Source organism: Balaenoptera borealis, assembly GCF_965194805.1.
Source record: "Balaenoptera borealis genome assembly, chromosome: 10".
Lineage (NCBI taxonomy): Eukaryota > Metazoa > Chordata > Mammalia > Artiodactyla > Balaenopteridae > Balaenoptera > Balaenoptera borealis.
The window spans coordinates 92,344,046-92,363,825 of NC_138874.1; the positions used below are offsets into that span (position 1 = coordinate 92,344,046).

At 60.2% G+C, this 19,780-nt stretch overlaps 2 protein-coding genes across 5 annotated transcripts; one reads left to right on the plus strand and one right to left on the minus strand.

Annotated features, from left to right (window-relative positions):
* Positions 1 to 29: 29 nt before the first annotated feature.
* On the minus strand, positions 30 to 16,284 carry PSD (pleckstrin and Sec7 domain containing). Of its 2 annotated transcripts, XM_082408276.1 has the most exons (20): positions 16,091 to 16,284; positions 15,462 to 15,556; positions 15,142 to 15,200; positions 13,134 to 13,870; positions 12,753 to 12,855; positions 11,899 to 12,259; positions 10,716 to 11,156; positions 9,328 to 9,522; positions 9,081 to 9,161; positions 8,763 to 8,875; positions 8,081 to 8,139; positions 7,882 to 7,971; positions 5,016 to 5,117; positions 4,087 to 4,130; positions 2,449 to 2,639; positions 2,294 to 2,364; positions 2,029 to 2,186; positions 1,725 to 1,869; positions 1,320 to 1,463; positions 30 to 831 (listed from the first exon to the last, which is right to left on the minus strand). In XM_082408276.1, exons 4-20 carry the CDS (start codon positions 13,785 to 13,787, stop codon positions 601 to 603), a joined length of 3,183 nt encoding a protein of 1,060 aa, XP_082264402.1. In that variant the 5' UTR covers positions 13,788 to 13,870; positions 15,142 to 15,200; positions 15,462 to 15,556; positions 16,091 to 16,284; the 3' UTR covers positions 30 to 600. The 2 variants fall into 2 exon arrangements, with proteins under 2 accessions (XP_082264402.1, XP_082264403.1); XM_082408277.1 differs by lacking the exons at positions 5,016 to 5,117; positions 15,142 to 15,200; positions 15,462 to 15,556; positions 16,091 to 16,284.
* FBXL15 (F-box and leucine rich repeat protein 15) lies at positions 15,600 to 19,680 on the plus strand. 3 transcript variants are annotated; one of them, XM_082408467.1, is made up of 6 exons: positions 15,600 to 15,849; positions 16,465 to 16,584; positions 17,460 to 17,667; positions 17,841 to 17,994; positions 18,347 to 18,852; positions 19,350 to 19,680. In XM_082408467.1, the coding sequence occupies exons 3-6, from the start codon at positions 17,615 to 17,617 to the stop codon at positions 19,537 to 19,539; spliced, it is 903 nt and encodes a 300-aa protein (XP_082264593.1). In that variant the 5' UTR covers positions 15,600 to 15,849; positions 16,465 to 16,584; positions 17,460 to 17,614; the 3' UTR covers positions 19,540 to 19,680. The 3 variants fall into 3 exon arrangements, with proteins under 3 accessions (XP_082264593.1, XP_082264592.1, XP_082264594.1); XM_082408466.1 differs by lacking the exon at positions 15,600 to 15,849 and having other exon boundaries at positions 16,442 to 16,584; XM_082408468.1 differs by lacking the exon at positions 15,600 to 15,849 and having other exon boundaries at positions 16,442 to 16,584; positions 17,538 to 17,667.
* The last annotated feature ends 100 nt before the right edge of the window (positions 19,681 to 19,780 follow it).

A 19,780-nucleotide genomic window follows, 5' to 3' on the forward strand; every position in this document is an offset into this window, starting at 1 on the left:
GGCACTGGAGAGAGGAGGAGACCCAGCCAGCAAGTCTAGAGCAGTTTTAATGGAGGTGGAGACTATACAAAGGGCAGGGCCCACTGAAGGAGGGAAAGCAAGGCCATGCTGCCCCCGGCCTGTGCATAGGGCCTCAGCATGGACACCCTTCCTCCACCTCTGGAAAGAGAGAGGGTGAGCCCTCACGGAAGAGGGAGGGAAAACCAGCTCAGCCCCAACTCCTGGCTTCTGTCTGAGCCAGGCCCCAGGATGGAGGGGGATTGCTGGTGTCAGGGGTGGGGTGGTCTCAGCAGTAAACGTCAGGTCTCCCCCACAAAAAAAAAAGCATCAAAATTCCAGGGGCCCTGGCCCCTCCCGTCCCAGTCCCCTGTACGAAAAAGTGCAAAACATTATCACAAAAAGGGGGTCTCAGAGGGGCCCTTAGCCTAAGGCTCCTGAGGCCCGTGCCCTAGCCCTGCCCTGCCCCGGACACCGCGTCCGGCGCGGTCAGGCCCTGGACCAAGGGGCCCTCCCAGGTGGCCCGAGGCCGGCCCGGGCTCAGGCAGGGCCCTGTCATGCAGGTGCCTGGTGGGCACCACCCCCCCTACTCCCACCCGCAACTCAGGGCTTCCACCGCCCACTGCCTGCCCCTGCGCGAGACTCTGGGCCAGGACACTGAGCCCGGGGCTGGCTGGAGGTGTTGGGCTGAGAGGAGGGACTGGAGTGAGGAGGGGGGAGTCCGTCCTCCATACTCCCGGCCTGGGCCAGTGCTGCCTCTACCGCATCCAGCTCTTCACTGCCCGCCTTCAGCTTGACCCGAAGCAGCGTTGCATATGTGCCGTAGCGAGATTTCTAAGGGCAGAGGAGCAGGGATGAGCCTGCTGTCCGCCGTCTGCCCAGCCCACCCCCGTCTGCAGCAGGGAGGGAACGCCAAAGAAGGCTAGCAGATGCCACGTTCTTGCCTACCTCTGAAGCCCCAAAAGCCCCCAAGGACTGACTGTGACATGATCCCTGGGTAGTTTGGTGACCTTCTCTGGGCTCTCTCTAGACTGTCAACTGTAACAGCTCATGTTTCTTGAGCCTTTATCAGAGTTGGCAAAACTGAGCACTTAACAGACATCATCTCCTTTCATTTCCCTAGTGGGGATGGAATGCTGTCCCTGTCCCACAGAAGAGGAAACTGCGGCTCAGAGGGATTAAGCAGTCTGCCCAGGGTCACTCAGCTAGTCCCACTCTTAGAGTCCATGCCATGAATCACTAGCCTGAGCCTCCGTATGGGGACACAGAGGTCCCACTGGTGGAGCACGGAGCCACAGAGGTGCCCGGGCCGGGAGGCTCACCTCAAACTCCAGATAGGCCTCCTTCTGCCGCTGCTCCTCAGCCTCCTTGCCCCGGGCCTTCTTGCCCAGATGGGCAGCCCGGTGCTGCCGCAACTCACTTGCCATGGCCTTCAGCTTGGCCTCGTGGGTCCGCATCTGCTCCTCCTAGAGGCCGGGGGAGCATGGTCACTCTGGCAGAGACAGTGCCTTTGTGCAAGTTTTTAGAAAAGGTGCCCCATCCTTTGGATGAACAAAGCACCATGTCTGGGTTAACCAACTGTATTTCAGCCTCTGCACACCCTCCCATGGCCCATGTCCTGGTGCACTGGACATCTACATGTATCATACGCAGCAGCCTGGAGTGCAGTCGGCCTAGGCCTGCCTTACTCCGTCCCGCTGGCACCAGGTGGACAGAGCTGGGGGTACCTGGGGGAGGCGGGTGGCAGCACTGGGCAGCAGAGGGCGGCTGAACTTCTTCTGGGAACTGACAGCAGCTGGGAAGGGGGGTGCGGAGAACATAGCAGCCACCACATTGATGCGAGTGATCCAGGACTGCATCTGCTCCAGGCTCCTGGGGAGACAGCACAGCCATCTGGGACCGGGGCCCAGGGTTCCATCCAGGGATGCCAGTCCTGGCCTGAGAAGGAAGGAGGCAATCCAGGGACAAGGGACAGGAGCAAGCTGGGAGTGGAGTGAAGGGGTGTGGGATGGGCAGGAGGAGGGCACTCACGGGGCCTGGAAGAGGAAGACGCGCCAGTCAGCGGTGCGCAGGTAGAAGACGTGGGGCCTCTTGCTGTAGTCACTGGCACGCGTGGCCAGTGCGTGGTGGATGCTGATGGCATTCTTCAGCTCAGCCTCCGATGGGGCCTCCCCAGGCTGGTACTCCTCCTGTGGGGTGCCCATCTCGTCCTGGCTGCAGTCCCAGCCCAGCCCAACCCCCCACCACTCCCTCCCCTGAGCCAGCTCAGCCCCAACCCCTTGAGCTGGGCCCGCACCTTCTGCAGGTAGAGGATCATGCCCTTGAGGATCCCGTGGAAGTTCTTCCAGCCCCGCTTGCCCCGAGGTGCTGGGGGGAAGGAAGACAAGTCAGGGGGGCCTGAGACAGGCCCACTCCCATCCATCCCCCAGGCCTCCCCACCTGGCCACGTACTCTTCCTGCAGTCAGGGTCTGCGTGCACCTTTCGCACCAAGGCCCCGTGCTTGTAGACTGAGGCCCCAGGCTCGGGAGTCAGGTCCAGGAAAGGGCTGGAGCCGCTGCCACTGCCCCCGCTGACTCTCTTGATGACCTTGGGGTTGGGGTCGGCCAACTCAGACAGAGAGCGTCTCAGCTCCTCCTCGTCTCTGCAGGTGTGATCACCTCAGAGGGGGCTGGCCGTGGAGCCACGGCCCCCCTTTCAGTCCTGGCCTCTGCCACCCAGGAAAGCTCCTCCAGTGTCTGTGAAGAAGGGGCTGCGGGGACTGCCCCTCTCATAGGGCGTGGCTCCCCTCAGCCTGAGGCTCCTGGAGCCACATCTCCGGCCTCAGAGCGGGTTGCACCAGGGTGTAGCTGTACTTCCCCACTCAGATCAGGGGTCCTCGAGGCAGCATGTCTCTGCCCCCAGATTAGAGTTCCCAAGGGTAGGGCCACGTCTGTCCCTTCCTCCCCTCACGCGTACGCAGCCCCATCCTCTCCATTTCTGCACACACACACACACCCCTCACTCCGTTCTCCACCAGGGCAGACACGTCTGACTCAGCTTCTCAACCACACCCAGCACCAGGCTTTACTCATAGCTTGCTGGCTAAATGGTGGCAGAAGGAGCTTCCTAGTGGTCCCCTAGTACCTCCCGGTCAGCAGGCTCTGTCAGCTATCATCTAAAGAATCTGATTCTATCTTGTCACTCCCTCGTCAAAAACCTGCAGTAGCTCCCTACTGCCTCCCACCTGGAGCCTACACTACATCCTCACCAACACTGTCTCTCTCCTGCCACTCTCCGTTCCAGTTAGCCTGCCTCCTCTTGGTCTCCTCACCCCACACTCGTTTCAGCCACCACACATTTGCCTCCCAAATACCAACTTCCCTCTTTCTCTCCTCAAACAATGCTTCCTCTCCGTCAAGGCTTGCCCCGAGACCAATCCTCACAGAAGCTTTCCCTGATCCCCCCTGTACCCCAGTCCTGAGCTTTGCCTCCTCTGAGGTCTTCTCTCCTGCAGACTGGGAGCTCCCAGCTAAACTGAGCAGTGACTGGACTCTCAGCAGATACCAGCAAGTAGGAGTGATCTATTGACTGTTTAGATGAGGGCTCTACCTCAGACTGGGGGACTCAAGACTAAAACTAGACCTCCTCCCTCAGACTAGACTCTTCCAAGACTTAACTCTGAGTCTGTTTCCACTGGGGCTGCCAAGAGTAGAGAATTCTGTGACACTCTGGGCTCCTTAGGACCCAGGAGGAGGCTCTCCCTCTACTGGTCGGGGCCCTACCTCCAGAGACTTCTACTTTCCCACTTGGGTGCCAAGAGACCTCCCCCAATTTGTTTCAGCACCCTCATCCCAGGCCAGCTGACAATGGCCACCCACCCCAACCCAGCTTGTCATAACAACCCAGCTAGAAACAAGACACAGAACCCCACATCCAGGCGGGCACCTCCAAAAAAGGAAGTGAGGCAGCCTCACTGCCTCTCGTGCTCTCACCCACCTCCCCGGCTCCACAGCCCCAGGATTCACTCGGCCCATCTCAGTGCTGTTGACCTCTCCAGGCAGCCCCTTCCCGACGTCCCATCCCACCCCCTCACACGCCCCAGGACTCACATGGCCCACTGCAACTTTTCATTCTTGATGGAGCTGTACAAGGCCTGGAGAGGGAGGAACAAACCAGCGGGGTGGGGGTCAATCCTGGGGGGAGGTGCACCAATGCCAGAGCTCAGAGCCCTCCCTCCAAGTTTGGGGGAGGAGACAGAACTGGGGGTGGGGATGGGCAGTAGGGTGTAATGACTGACAGGCTCTAGAACAGGGTACTAGGACCCAGGCCCAGGTTTGCCACTTGAGCTGCATGACTTTGGACAAGTCTCCATGGGAAGAACAAACGTAGCACCACATAGTCGTTTTATTTTTTTTTGGCCACACCACGCGGCACGCAGGATCTCAGTTCCCTGACCAGGGACAGAACCCGCATCCCTGCATTGGGAGCTCTTAACCACTGGACCACCAGGGAAGTCCCAGTACCAGGTGTTTACCATAGGGCAAGCAATTAACACAGGACATCCTGGCATACGGTTGATGTACAATAAATAGCAACTGCTATTATCTTTGCTGTTGTTGTTATTGTTAAGAGTCATCCTATTCAGAACCTGGGTGGGGGAAGCACAGCCCTAGAAGGAATGGAAAAGAGCAGCCTAAGAAGCTCTCCTTTCCCCAACCATGTGTTTTGGCCTATTTCGACAGGATAAACCCACACTGGGCATATGGGGAAACTGAGGCCCAGGAACAGGACTCTCCCTGTCACCTCCCTCCTTGGCTAACAGAGAACACACTCCCATGGCTCCCAGCCCCAGTGCAAGTTAAGATCTTCCCTCAACCCAGAGAGCCCCACCAAGCCAAATGCCAGAGTGGTCCAGCCCCCTGCCCACGCACATACTTCATGTTCCTGGAGAGTGGACACTAGTCTAAAAGACAATAGTTTTATCTTCCAAACCCTGCACACTCCAAACTCCCTGTGAATTCCCGAACCAGTCACTTGCCTCTGTACGGTTGGCCTGGGGGACCTGCAGGGGCCTTGGGGTGGTCGGAGGAGAGGATGGGTTCCAGTAGTGGCACAGGGGACCCCTCTTCTTGGGAGTAGCCTGCAACATGGGTTCACACCAGTGCCTCCCACTGTGGGGGCGCTTCCACCAGCCTGTCCGTGAGTGGGTGTGTCCCCAGCACGTGCGGCTAAGCGTGTGGCGTGTGATGCCTGTGCGCCAGGAGTTGGATGCAGTGGTGACGTCGGCACCTTCTCCAAGATGGGACACAGCCCCCAGCTGCCCACACAACACAGTCTCTGACTCTTTCACTGTCCACTGCTATACCCAACCACAAGGCTAGCCAAGCACCCCACATGGGCACACCCTGGCCGGGGGCAGGTACACCACGACCTCCACCCCACAGCACATACTCAGCCCTCCCAGCACCACCCCGACCAAACTCAGCAAGGCGCAGACCCTAGCCCTCACACTCCAACTCTAGGGCCAAGAAGTGAAGTGGCCACCGAAAGCCAACCTGCGGTCCTTGTCTCCAGCCCTGCAGTTCATCCCCTGCCCCTCTCGGCACTTCCTTTGGCCCACAACGTCTTCCTTCGAAAATTCCTAAACCCCACAGGTGAGCTCCGTCTCATGCTCTCATCTAGAAGGCCCAAAGACCCTTTGGTCTGCGATCCCCAACTTGATCCGAGGGTCTCTGCCCTACCCCCAACCCATGCCCACCCCTGGCTACCCGTGGGCTCTGTCCGTGTCAGGCTCCCCACTCAGCTTGCGATGCCTTCGGCGCCTCCCTCAAGCCGCCCCCTCAGTCGCGTGCCGCCCTCAGCAACCCCCTCGGTCGCCCCCCAGCCTGGCGTGGGCCGCGGCCCCACCGCCCTCACCGCCTTTTTCTTCTTGCGGCTCTGCAGGCGGCTGACCACCAGGTCGGTGTAGAGCACGGGCTTGAGACTGCGCGAGCGCTGCGGCCAGCCGTAGCACAGGGTCTCCGCGCCGCGGTGGGTGCGCCCGTAGCGCACGGAGCACAGCGAGCGAGAGCGCAGCCGCCCGGCGCTGCTGTGGATGCTGTTGACACCGATCATGCTGGCCCGGCCGGCGCGCCGCGGCCCCCGGCCATGCCCCCGTCCGGCCTCGGCCGCGGACGGCCCGGACGGCCCGCGGACGGCTCCCCCGACAGCCGGCGCGAGCGGCCCGGCCCGGCCCGGCCCGGCCCTAGCCCGGCCCGGCTCGGCTCCCACCGACGCACGGAGCGCGCGGCGGCGGCGGCGGCGGCGGCGCGGTCTGCTCTGCAGCTCGGCGAGAGCGGGAGGGGGGCGCCGACGGAGAGGGGAGGGCGAGGGCGAGGGGCGGGGACGGCGCAAAATGGAGGCGTCCGACCGAGAGGAGGGCCCGCCGCGCGCCGTCACGGGGGAGGCGCCTGGGAGGGCCGGTGGGGGGGTGGGGCGCGGTGGCCTGCTCTAGGGGTGCTGGGAGGTGAGGTGGGCTGTCCCTGTAGGGTCTGGAGCGCTCTCCTGGCTCGTCAGGGTGCGGTGGGGAGGAGAAAGGTCGGAACGCCTCCTGGCGGCCCTTTTTTACAGAGCCAGGAGGGGCCACGAGGCTAGACAGCGGCGCGGGATGGAGACAGCCGTGGAATTACCCAACTCACCGACCCGCAGATACTTCAAATGCCCGAGTATATAATCACCTTCAAACACCCCACTTTACATACACCCCCAACTAACCAGATGCACCAATTCACATTCACCTCAACTCACAGACACTACAAATTCAGAGGTACACCTCAAATTTTAGTCATTAACTCACAGACATACACCCCCTACTCATGGACACCTGTCATAAACCAGATAGTCAATTCGTAGATATACACCCCAACACACACAAACACCCAACCTACACCCCAACTCAGACACACTCTAAATCATAAGCCCTAAAGCACAAACACACTCCAAGTCAGACAAACCCCTATGATTCACAGACCCTAAATCACATATACAAGTCAGCATACACCCCAACTCACTGACGCCCCCCAACTCACAGTGGATGGCCCCACTCAAGATACGTTCCCAAACTCAGAAGCTCAACACACCCCACGTTCACAAACACGCCCCAGGACACTCCTGTGCTGTCACACGTATGCGGTGGCCGGGAGACCCCTTTGACAACTCTGGGGGTTTCAAGGGAGTGCAGGCCTTCTCGGATAAAACACCACCCCATCTGGAAGAGGAGTGAAGCCACGGACCAGGCCACCCCCCTCCTCCTCCCATCCTACCCGCTCCAGTGTAGCTAACCCCTCAGGACCTGGCGCCTGGGCGCGGGGCCTACCCACTAAGGAGCCAGAAGCACAGTGTGTAGTCCCAGCTTGGTGCTAACTGGCTTCAGGACCCCGGAAAGCCTTTGTCCCTCTCAGGGCCCCCATCTCCGGGTCCCTCCAGCGCAGCGGTACCAGAGAGGCCTTTGTGGCTGTACACCGTGGGGCGGGGGCTGGGCGCGGGGAGGGAAGTGGTGTACCTGTGCGCCCCCCCGCGCTTGCAGAGACCCCACCCCCACCCCTTTCCTCAGTGAACACTGAAGGAGGGGCGCTAATGAAGCCAAAATACGGGGTCCAGGGCCTGCTGGTCACGTGTTTTCGAGAACTGTTTCCCCCCCCTCCCCCGCTGCGCGCTGGGACTGCGAGTGCGCATGTGCCGGGAAAGCCAGTCTTGTGGGGGCTGGGGGAGGGGGCGGTCCCCAGGCTGAGTCACTAGAGCCCAGGCTTCCACAGCGGGAACTAGGTGGTGGCAGGCCCCTCCCCTCCCCTCCCTCGGAGGCCTGCTGACAGGTCCCCTGTCCCTCCCCTCCAGCGACCTCTGTCCCGCCCCGCCCCACCCCCCACCTTGAGCAGCTCTCTGGGGAAGTCGCCGCCTTCGTTGAGGCCCTCCAGGTTACCAATGAAGTCTCCGCAGGTCATGCGCTTCCCGATGTTCTAATGGAGGGCACAGAGGCCTCTGAGCTTGGGGAGTCCTTCGCCTCCCAGGCCTTGAAGTCTCTGGACGGGGTGTTCCGGGCTCCCTCCCGCCAGCCCCCCTACTCACGTGGCCATGGAGATCCGTATTGAGTAGCATGAGGGCGCAGGTCAGCGTGTGCGCACCGTCTAGGAGAGAATTGACATTCAGCCTTGGCCACCTCGCAGGGACTCTTCCACATCTATCTTCCTCAATCTTCCAGTTCATCCCCTGCCCCCTTTCAGGACCCCCTTTGGCTCACAACCACACTTTTGTTAAGTCCTGGACAAACCCTTCCGGAGCAAAGACCTCTCTCTTCCAGTAAAACCCTCAGATGGGACCTCTCCCTCTTCTTAGGTCACCCTCCCTAGCTCCCTAAGGTTCTGAGGGCAGCCCACTGCTTGCCCCCAACACCAACATGCCTCTGTGTCTATGCAAGCCATTGGGCCCCACACAGTTATGCAGACCAAATAGAATCCCTACTCAGGCCAAGCACTGTCTTGCACATGTATGCAAACAACGGCATGCAAACACACCTGCCATGTGCCTCTTCACAACACACACTAGACCCTACCTAGCCCTATACCTGCCCACATGCACAGTTCCACATCTGTGCAGCTGTGCCAGTTCTGTCTGCATACATGCATGCTTGCATGCCTGCAAGCTCGTGCATTCGGGTACTTCTGCACACACACTCATGCTGCTTTACACAGATGCAGTGCCCATCTGCCTCAGTGACCAGCCAGGAATGCCCCGACCCCGGCCTCCTCACCCTCTGAGGACAGGGCTCCAGGATTGCACTGGAAGTATCTCTGGGAGAAGTGGGCCAGCACGCGCTCCCGTTCCTGGGTCTCACCCATTAAGGCCAGCTCCTTCAGAAACACCCTGGGGAGGGGGGAAGAGGGGACATGTCACCTCTACCCAAGGTCCCTTTACCAGGCAGCCCTGGCTCTTGGCCACGTCCAGTCAGCTTGGGAAGGGTGACTTCATGGCAGTTTAGGGGAGGCACGGGGCTCAGAGGAGGCATAACTGAGGCCCTGCACACCAGGCCTGGAGAGTAGGGGCTGCCCTCAAAGGGCCGGACACCCACCTGAGAGCTTGGTCCAGAGTCATGCCCGTGAAGACAAAGAACTTCAGGTACTCGCCAGCCACAAGTTTGCTGAAGTCATTGCTGTGGGCAGGGCAGAGAGACAGGTGGGGTCTCAAGGGGAAGTGTCAAGGGGCCAGGTGGGGTTTACCTAGAGACCTGGGGGTATTAGATACAGGGGATGTGGAGGTGCTGCCCGCAGGATGCATCCCTTCTCCCCCCATTCTCAATCCCAGCCCAGTGCCTTTACTTCTTGCCCAGATGCCGGGCCACATCCGCCTTCCTGAAGCCATCTAGTCGGTACAGCCTCTTAGCTAGGCGCTGCGCAGCCTCCAGGTCTGCTTTCTGCCCATTGGACAAGGTGTCTGTGCTTCCCAGGGCCAGCCGCTCTGTGCTGTCCAGCTCTGAGTCCGAATCGGACACGAGCTGGCTCAGGGGTGGTTCACTGCCAGGGTAGAACACCAGCTCAGAGGTGGGGCAAGCCCTCGGGGGCCATCCAGATCCTTCCTCTGCCTCCAGACCCAGTAGACAGAGAAGGGAAGACTGGGACATGGGGAAGGCATTTTTCTTTTCTCCAGAGAAGGAGATTCCTTCCATCAGCCTACTCCATCATTACCACCTCTCTGTGGAAGTCCTGCCTCAAATCTAACCCACATCCATGTTGCTGCTGTGGGAGTTCTGGCTGCTTTCCCCAAAGCTCCCTAAGTTTGCTATTAGACATAGATTCCCCATTCCCACACTGGACCTACTCAGGACAGAGTCCTCTGTGTCTGAGACTATGGGCAAAGATAGGATAGATGGACTGCTAGGGAGGAACAGTGGAGGGTCAGACAAAGATGTGAGGGCAGCAGGGACACTTTCCTGCTCCTATGTCTTTCCTCTTCCCGCTTTTTAGGGAGAGGAGCCTCCTCCTTGGTCCTTCTCTTACACCCTCAAAGAAGCAGGCTCTGGGGTAGAGGGTATTGGGGGTCAGAGTGAATCCCTCATCCCCTGTCTCCCCCTGCCTTCCCTTCCCACCCTGGCTGCTCTACTCACAAAGCCACCTGTCACCCCTGAGACGGAGGCCGGAAACTCCTAGTTGCTAGGCAACCCTGTCTCCCTGGCCACCCCCTCCTGTTGCCATGGCTTCAGTGACTGCGAGGGTAGCTGGCAGAGGGGAGAGCAGAAAGGTTAGACTGGTGAAAGGACTTCCTGGAGAAGGGTGAGAGACTCTAGATTGGAGTGGGGAGGTGACATGGGAGGGAAGCAAAAGGAGAAGCTGGTGGCTGCATCTTTGGGAGAAACCTCCAGGCTGGCTGAGGGTAAGATCAGAAGAATTCTAAGCAGGTTAGAGGCTCTGTCTGGGGAGGGAAGGACCCTCCTAGAGAAAAAGGAGGGTGTCCTCTAGGGACCCTTCAATCCTAAACCATGGTTTCACAAGTCACTGGATCTGAGACCAAGGGGGCAGGCTGTGAGGGGCTCCCACTCACAGCCAACGGAAGTAGTCCTCCAAATGAGAAAACACATCTGTATCCCCTGACCACCCCTATCAGGGGTCAGGAATATAAACTACATCTTCACACTCAGGCTCTGTCCCTTGGAGCAACTGTTCCTGGGGCCCTGGGGCCTCAAGTCTGAGGACACAAAGGAATCACTCACCTGCCCAGGGGAGCTGCCCCCAGCCCATAGCTGTCTTCTGAGCGGCAGGGACTAGGGGGCTCCCTCCTTGGGGCCTGCTTGGCTCCAGCCTCTGCCTCCTCTTCCTCCTCTCTCTGTGTCCAAGGCCCATCAGCAGCAGAGCTGGTACCAGAATCCGGTTCAAGAGGGGCAAGTGGGGCAGGAGCAGGTGGGTCAGGCCTGGGGGCAGGGGGCTGGGGAGGCAGCTCAAAGGTGAAGAAGGGGCTCTGGGTTGGGCCAGGTGAGGCCAGGGCCTCCAGCGAGGCGAGGCTGGTGTAGGAGGTGCCCTTGGCCCGGTGTGACTCCAAGATGGCTTCAAACACACAACTGAAAGAGTCGGGCCCATCAGCCAAGGGGCTGGTCCCAGGTAGAAAGGGCAGAGGCGACTTGAGAGGCCCGGAGTGAGGCATTCGGGTGCCTGGCCTGCAGGGGCAGGGAGGAGAATCTCTGATCAGGGGCCTACAGGACAGCTCTCAGGTAGCATTTCATTGAACTTTCATACCGACTCTGTGAAGGGGATTATCATCCCCTTTTCACAGGCTCCCAGCCCCCAAAAAGAGCAACCCGGGTAGGGGGTCCCCACCACAGGTTTGCCAAGCTATTCAGTGCCCCTGGAACACCCCAGCCCTACCCATACCCAACACCCAATGCCCTTCCTCTCTCACTCCCTGTTAATCTCCGTTTCTCCTCCTTCTCCCTGATCCTCTCCCCTCCTGCCATTCCATTTCTATTTCTGGCAACATCTTAGGAAAAGAAGATGAGGCTCCAGGCTGCAATGGGGTGTGAGACAGAGAGGAAGGCCCCTACACTCCACGTTCTCCTGCCGGGATCCAGGATCTAGCCTGATGCTCCCGTGCCCCCAGGCTTGATTCTGACCTCGGCCTGTCACTCTGCCCCCTGGCCCTCATTAGAACCCCTTTCCTCCTCTATCCTGGCTGCCCCTAACCTCCTGGGCTCTTGCTGACGGTCCCCTCACCCCCGGTTCCCTGCCAGGCCTCAGGGCTCTGTCCGGAATCCCGTGTGCTACACCGCCCTGTCAGCACACCGCTTTGTCCTGACATTCCCGGCCCCACCCTTGTCTCTATTCCCATCCCTTTGAGCCCAGCTCTGGCTCTGGGCCAGTGGGAAGGAGCAAGCCACTTTCCTCTCCCACTCCCCCACTCACCGGGCCCCTTCTGAGGCCTCAAACACCTCGTCGTCCACATCCTCTTCCCCACCTGCCTCATCCTCGTCCTCATTGCCACTGCCCAGGCTGGAACGAGGGCCAAGGCATGGGCCGGGACGTGGGGCAGGTGGGCGGGCAGTGCCAGGCGGGACCTCAGAGCTGGGCTGACTCTCGATGGCCGAGTCAGCCTCTTCCCGCTCAGCCAGCACCTCATCGATGTCGGTCTCGCGGTAGCACCTCAGGGGCACTGTGTCCAGGTCCGTCTCGGAGTACTTGGCTGCTCGCCCCACAGCCACCCCAGAGCCCTGCCCTGAGCCCGCCCCAGGTGGAGATGGGGGGGCCTGCTCTGGGGGCTTAGCACCTGCAGTGTGCACAGGCATCCCGGTCAGGAGGTTATTCAGGTCAGCTCCCTGTCCTGATTCTGTTCTCAGAAGGAACTCTCCCCCACTGCCTCAAACTGGCAGGAAGTTCTTTCACTGTCTAGCCGCCATTCCTCCTGCTACAAACTCAGCTTGTTCCTGGTGCCAGTGGAGCTCATTTCAAATCAAGTTCTTATCAAACAGCTTTGAGGGGCCTGAGGGAGACCAGCCTCTTTTCTACTCCAAGGAATGACCCTTGACATCCTGCCATCCCCTCCCTCCACTACCCAGCTTCCTCCAAGCGTCCAACCTAGCTGCCCTCCCCCCAACCCCCTATCATAACACAGATGGAAAGACTGAGGCCTAGGGAGGCATTAGCTGACTCAGAAGCCTAGGAAAGAATAGGGGGAGGTTTAAAGGAAGGCTCCCTAGCACGCCATGGCTGCTGCGGAAAAGGCCCTGTCCTGTTCCCCTTGCCTCAGTCCCAGGCCTTACCTGAGCTGGGGGGGTCCAAAGAGCCATAGAAGAATTCCCATTTGGCTCGAGCGATTCTCTGGGCATGAGAGGAGACTTCTCTGGGTGAGGACCAGGTGTCCCCCTAAGCCAAGGAGGGAGACACAGACACAGGCACCCAGAGATAAAGCCAGACACACAAAGACACAAGAACATGGGACAGAAACACAGAAAGAAAAACATACAGGGACGGAGGTGCAGAGACATAAGGACAAACAAAGAGCAAGGGCAAGAAAGAGGCAGATTTAGCACAGATTGAAGGATTCAGAGTGAACAGCTGATAGGCCCAAGACCACCAAGGAGACAAGCCTTGGCCTTTGCTGGGTCTCTGGGGTTCCAGGGAGCCCAAGGGAGATCACATACCTGGTTAAGGAGTCCAGTGTCAGCAGGTCCTCGGAATAATGTGGCCAGGTGCTCAGAGGGTCCCCCCAGCCCATTGGGGAGAGAGGAGTAAAGACCGTCTGCTCCAACCTGAGGTTGAGCTGGTGGCCCGTGTAAAAGGCCCTGGCTGCCAGGCAGAGCTGAGCCTCCTCCAGCTGGGAGTGGGTCTGATGTGGATGCTTCTAGCCGCAACTTGCGGTTGGAGCCAGGCCCAAGGGCTGGGGTGGGACTGGGAGGAGAGACCCCACCCAGGTCCCAGCTCCGACTCAAGCCTCCGGGAGCAGGTAGCCCATTCAGTGGCCTCACGCTGGCCTTCTCCACAAAGCGGAATATGACCACAGAGCTCCGGGCCCCTGGTGGGGGCTGCCCAGTGGGTGAAGAGGGTGCCCAGGGTGAGGGAGCAACACGGGGTGAAGGGGGGCCACGCAGGGGTGTACAGGGTGCTGTCACACGTCCAAGTTCCCGGCCTCGGGGACCTGGACCTGCCACCCGCCGTAGTAGGGAGCCTGTGCTGCCATACATGCTGGCCGGGGGGCTCTGGGGCACCGGGCCTTCGGGGAGCCAGCGGCGTGGGCATCGTGGCGGGGAGATGGCACAGTCGCCTTCCGAGCAGAAGCGCATGGCACCCTGGGCCATGCTGGGGCCGGGGGTCAGGCTGGGGGGGCAGGGATGGCCAGGCCAGGTGGGGAGTGAGGGGGCAGCATGCTCTTCAGACAGGCCTGCAAGAGAGGAAGGGGAGGAGGGGGTGAACTGCCGGGGAGTCAGGTGGACAGGAGAGCAGAGACAGGGAAGGGAAAGCTGGTTGGGGTCATTGAGCACCAGGGGTCTAGCCCACGCCGGGAATATGGCATCACTGATCCCACCCCTGGGGGTGGTGATCAGTCTTCCTGCTGGGGCTACTTCCATGGAGGCCTGAGGAGAAAAGAATTGTGCCCCCAATGGGCCCCTGGCTCCTCTCCTTTCTGCCTGGGGGCTCTAAGCATCACCCTGGGAGGAGAGAGGAAGGTATTTCAGAAGTTGAGTGGAGCCCAGAGTTCCTGTGGCATTTTGGAACTACTTCTGGTGGGGGAGGGGGAAGATTGCTACCCCACCCTCAGGACCAGAAGTATCAGCCAGCCATCATCATCGTCCAGCCATGGACCTTCCACAGTCTCTCTATAGAAGCCCCTCACTCAGGGGGAGAGAACTCAGGCCTCCTGGAAGGAGAGGGAGGAAGAATGGGGGTGGTATATAGGGACATGAGGGGCTGAGAGGCATAGGTGAAAGGGAAGAGAAAGGCCTGAACAGAGGCTCCTCCTCTACTACATACATGCTGAATGGGAAAGGGACATTCTTGTTCTCCATACAGGTACACATACTCATGCACACACACACGTAAGGACAAATAATATCGGTACACAGCTAACACATTCATAGACAACACGCTTCAGCACACTCAGACACAGGCACACACACACATTGCTCAAAGACACACCCTCATACACTCTCACAGTCATAACAAATATGTGTGTAATGGAAAGGCACATGCTTGTTTTACACACACACTGCAATCAAACAGGAACACACAAAGAGATACCCAAATATACACACAGGCCCTCATTCTCCAAGGCACATAGAGACACAGGCATATCAGACACTCACAGACACTTACTGGTCACAGTCACACACAGATACAGATGCATCCTCACACACATCCGTAAACAGGGGCATACACCCTCTCCTCCAACCCCCACCAGTCACTGGTCTCTGGGGTGGGGGGCAGGGTGAAGGCTGAAGCAGACCCTCTCCCCATCTCTCCCTCCACCCCCCAGGCGTATGACAGATCTTGTCCAGCCCAGGAAGGACCATAAAGGGGTAAAAGGGCCCCTGGTGGCAATGCAGGGTAGGGGCAAGGGTCGAGCAGCAACCCTGCCAGGCAGGTTTCTGAAGCTCAATCGGGGCCCAGCGCACCCCCAGTGCAGCCCTGGACTCGAGCCGCCTCAGTACTCACCGCTGCTCGCCTGGAGCTGGGGCCGAGGAGAGGCAGGGGAGAGGCTGGGCCCAGCTCAGCTGTGAAGGCAGAGCGACTCCCGCTTGCTCCTGCTTGCTCCAGGCCCGCCCGCCTCTCAGTCCCTCCTTCCCCCCTACGCGCGGCTCAGAGCTAATCCCCCCCCAGCCCGCCCTCTCTCGGGGCCCTGAGTCCCGGAGGCTGGCCCCCCTTCTCGACGCTAGGTCCCCGCTGGGCAATCCCGCCAACCTGAGACCCGCCCCTGAGGAGGGGGAGGACGTATGGAACCTCTGGTCTGTTCTTCAGACCCTCACATGACCCACCCCAATCGTGTCCTCGTCCCTCTCGTCCACCACCCCGAGCGGCACGCAGGACCCAGCTGCACACGCGTGTCCTGCTCCAGACCCCACGCGTGTCCCTAGGAGGTTGCCACATGACCTGTTACATGCCACATGCGCTCCCGCCCCCACGAGCACGCGGCCGCGCCAGCACACAGTACGGGTGTAGACTGGACCCGCCCCCTAAATCCAGGAGACCATCAATTTATGGGAGAAAGATCTAGCGAGCACTGGCTCAAACCCTCCGGATGTTCTGAGACTAGGACTCAGGAGACACAACCATGACCACTCGCCCAGGATGCAGCAGGAGGGATGTTACTCAGACTTCAAAAAGAACTTCCTTGCTGCCTGAGTTAGGCATCCTGCCCGTCTGGTAAGAGGTTAGACGGAATGACGCCTGGACTAGAGGAAGTGGGAGACAGGCAACCCTTGTGCCCTTGGCCAAGGTAGAAGCGGGCCCGGCTATTTTAAGAAAGCACCGCTAGAGTTACTATGGCAACTGCTCTCCTTGGGAACTCCAGGGCAGGCAAGTGGTGACCTCGGAAGGAAGAAGGGGTCTGTTCGAGTGGTCAGGGGGCGCAAGAACGTGCGAGGCGGGGGTGCGCGGGGCTCACCGCGGGGAGGGGCTGCGCGGGCTCGGCGTGGTGCTGAAGGGGACAGCGCCAGATTTGTCGCACTGCGCAGGCGCAGAAGCGGGAACAACGCTGGGAGGGGGGGGAGGCGCGCGGCCCGAGGTGGTGCGCGCCCACTTGACTCTATCTTAGCACAGATCTGTCCTCCCAGCTACCCTTCCCCAAGCAGGCGGAGGAAAAGGGAGCAAGTCCCTCACCCACACTGACCCTCCTTGGTCCTTCCCCGCTGCTGTTTACTCCCTTCTCGCAGCATGGGAGTGGGGGTGGGGTGGGGGAGGGTGGAGGAGTGTGAAAGGGATTCGGGGAAAACCAGGATGCCTGAGTTCTTTATCCCGACTCGTTTGACCCCGGACAAGGTGCTGCCTCTCCAGGGCCTCGGTTTCATCTTCAAAGTGGAGTGACGGAACAGACATGCCCACCTTGCAGAGGTGCCGAAGCCCTGATAATGGATGGGAAGTATTTTTCGTTATGAAGAGGCAGGTGAAACGGTTGCACGACGGGAGAGTGTAACCCTGCTGGGGCGGGGGGTGGGGTGGGTGGGTGGGAGCTATCTGGGACAGCAGTAGCCCTCGGCCTCCTTCACATCCTCCCCGCCAATGCATGATGGGGAACGCACTGCTCCAGAGTTTCCCTGGAGCGGACTCTGAACTAGGATCTGGGGATGCAGTGAGAGGGTAACCCAGAGTCTGAGCCCAGAGCTCTGGGGGGAGGGGGGGGTTACTGCCCCAGGGAGGGCCCAGCCCCAGACCCCACAACTAACCCCCCAGGCCAACCGAGAAGCAGTATTCCTAGCGGGCTGACCTGAACACTTATTCTTCTCAGGACTCTAGACCTCCTGGGTAAAGGAAAGGGACCCAGTTGGAGATACAGTCCTTCTTCTCGACCCTACATTTCTCCCCCCAAGGTGTAAACCCGTTACAAATCTTCCGGGAGTGGAAGGGGTTGGATAGCTCTGTACTTCACAATTAACCAGGGATGGGAGGTTTGGACAAGTTTGCTTGATGAAGGAAGAAAAATTCTAGCTCTCCCCATTCAATTCATTCAGCAATTCTTGGGCATCTACTACGTGCCAGGCAATAAGAGCCTGGACAGTTTTCCCCCATTTTTCAAACTCGCTAAACGCGATCAGAGGGCAGAGAAAATAGGCCCAGAACCTTAACAGTCCTTGCTCCGCCCCTTATACGTTTGGCTTTGCCTGCTCCTCCCATCACTTCACTTTGAGGCGGCCACTGGCCCAAAACGAAAAAAGCCAGTCTCTGCTGCACCATCGCATTCTTCAGCCTCGGGTCTCAAGCCCTGTAGCGGAGAAGGCGAGGTCTAACTTTACACCACCGGCCTGTTCCGCCTTCAGTTTCGAGATCCATCCGGAACACTTTCAGACAGGATCCTCAGTGAGCCGGCACTCGATTGAATCGGTCTGTCTCTACAGCCAAAGTAGGCGGGTTCGCTGCGGCCGCTCGAGGCCAAAGCGAGACGACCTTACTGCGCACGCGCAGTAGACAGCCGATGGAGCCACCGATGGAGCAGTCCGGAGGGGAGCAAGAGCCCGGAGCCGTCAGGTACCGAGCACCGGCGGGGCCGAGAGAGGGAAAAAAGGCCTGGGGGAGGGGAGCTGAACCAGGGCCGGGTCTGGGGGTCGCTTTTAGGAGCTGGGGCTCAGGAGCATAACGGAGGCGGACTCGCAGGTAACAGCAACCCGGGGACGCCGCCGCCAACGCCCCTTTGCCCGCAGGCTCCTGGACCTGCCCTGGGAAGACGTGCTGCTCCCACACGTCCTGAGCCGTGTGCCGCTGCGCCAGCTGCTCCGGCTGCAGCGCGTCAGTAGGGCCTTCCGGGCTCTAGTGCAGCTGCACCTGGCTGGGCTGCGCCGCTTCGACGCCGCTCAGGTAAGCCTGGGGCCGGACCCCGCCCCCTTCTGGATACTGCCCCCGCCCCGGCTCCAGCCCCGCCCCCAACCCCCAGTCCCCAGACCTGAACCTCCAGCCCCCAGCCCCGCTGTCTACCCTTCGAGATCCCCCTTGGGCCTCTAGGAATGACCTGGAAGCGATCCACCCAGTGAGACGTACTCTCAAAGGGCGAGTACCGGGAATCAGCTCAGAGGGCGCGTAGGGTCTCTCCTGGGAGGGCAGGTGGCAAGCCCCGAGGGCGACCTGCTGCCAGGAAAGAACTCCTCAGGGACGGGTAGGCAGCGTCCGCCCCCGGAACCAGCTGAGAGTCGAGGTGCTTCCCCGCCCGTAGGTGGGTCCGCAGATCCCGCAGGCCGCATTGGCCTGGCTGCTGCGGGACGCCGAGGGGCTGCAGGAGCTGGCGCTGGCGCCGTGTCACGAATGGTTGTCGGACGAGGATCTGGTGCCGGTGCTGGCGCGGAATCCCCAGCTGCGGAGTGTGGCGCTGGCCGGCTGCGGGCAACTGAGCCGCCGCGCGCTGGGGGCGCTGGCCGAGGGCTGCCCCCGCCTGCAGCGCCTTTCGCTCGCGCACTGTGACTGGGTAGATGGGCTGGCGCTGCGCGGCCTCGCTGACCGCTGTCCGGCCCTTGAAGAGCTGGACCTCACCGCCTGCCGACAGCTCAAGGATGAAGCCATCGTGTATCTGGCGCAGAGGCGCGGCGCAGGCCTTCGCAGCCTCTCGCTGGCTGTCAACGCCAATGTGGGGGACGTCGCCGTCCAGGAGTTGGCCCGCAACTGCCCGGAACTCCAGCACCTCGACCTAACCGGCTGCCTCCGGGTCGGAAGCGACGGTGTCAGGTGCCTGGGCCTGGGGTCGGTGGGATGGGAGGAGGGCAAGCACTTAGCCTCTGGGGGTCGGGGCGGGCTGTAGTTGTCGAAAGGCAGAACTGGGGTTTCTGGATCTTCCTGCTACCACGGCACCCCCATTCTGAACAGGAAGGGCCTCTAGGAATGCCTAGGCCAGAGAGCCCACAGTTTAAAAACTTTTTTGAACCAGTATTTACACATTGGGAGATTTCACATACAAAGTACAAAAGTCAGATTTCTGGCTGTTCTTCATCAAGGGGAAAACCTTGCAATCGTGGGCACAGCTGAGAAGCAGGTTCCCTGTTTCAGAGACAGGAAGTCTCCGGTTCACTGGAGGCATTAAGTGTATGACCCCAAATCGGGTCTCCTCCTTCCTGTACGGAGGGAAGAAGTATGCCCCGAACTGGAGGGAGACATGGGCTTTGCTGGCTCCCCCACCGTGGGTGTAGCGGCTTCACGCCCCTCGCCTCACCCGGCTCCTCCCCCAGGACGCTGGCCGAGTACTGCCCCGCGCTGCGCTCGCTGCGGGTGCGGCACTGCCACCATGTGGCCGAGCCCAGCCTAAGCCGTTTGCGGAAGCGCGGCGTGGACATCGATGTGGAGCCTCCGCTGCATCAGGCCCTGGTGCTGCTACAGGACATGGCAGGCTTTGCACCCTTTGTCAACCTGCAGGTCTGACCCGCCTGCCGATGGGCACAGCTGGACTGTGTGGCGGGGCTTCACTGTGAACCGTAGGGAAACTGAACTGTGGGGGCCTCGGGTGAGAGGCCAGTGCCCTGCCCTACCTTGGAGCTTCAAATAAAGAGCTTTTTACTCCTTCTTGCCTGGCGCTGCCGCCCTGTTGGAGATAGGGGATGTGAGGCTGGGAGAGACAGACACAGTACTCCAGCACCCCAGCTGTGAAATGACCAGAATGCAC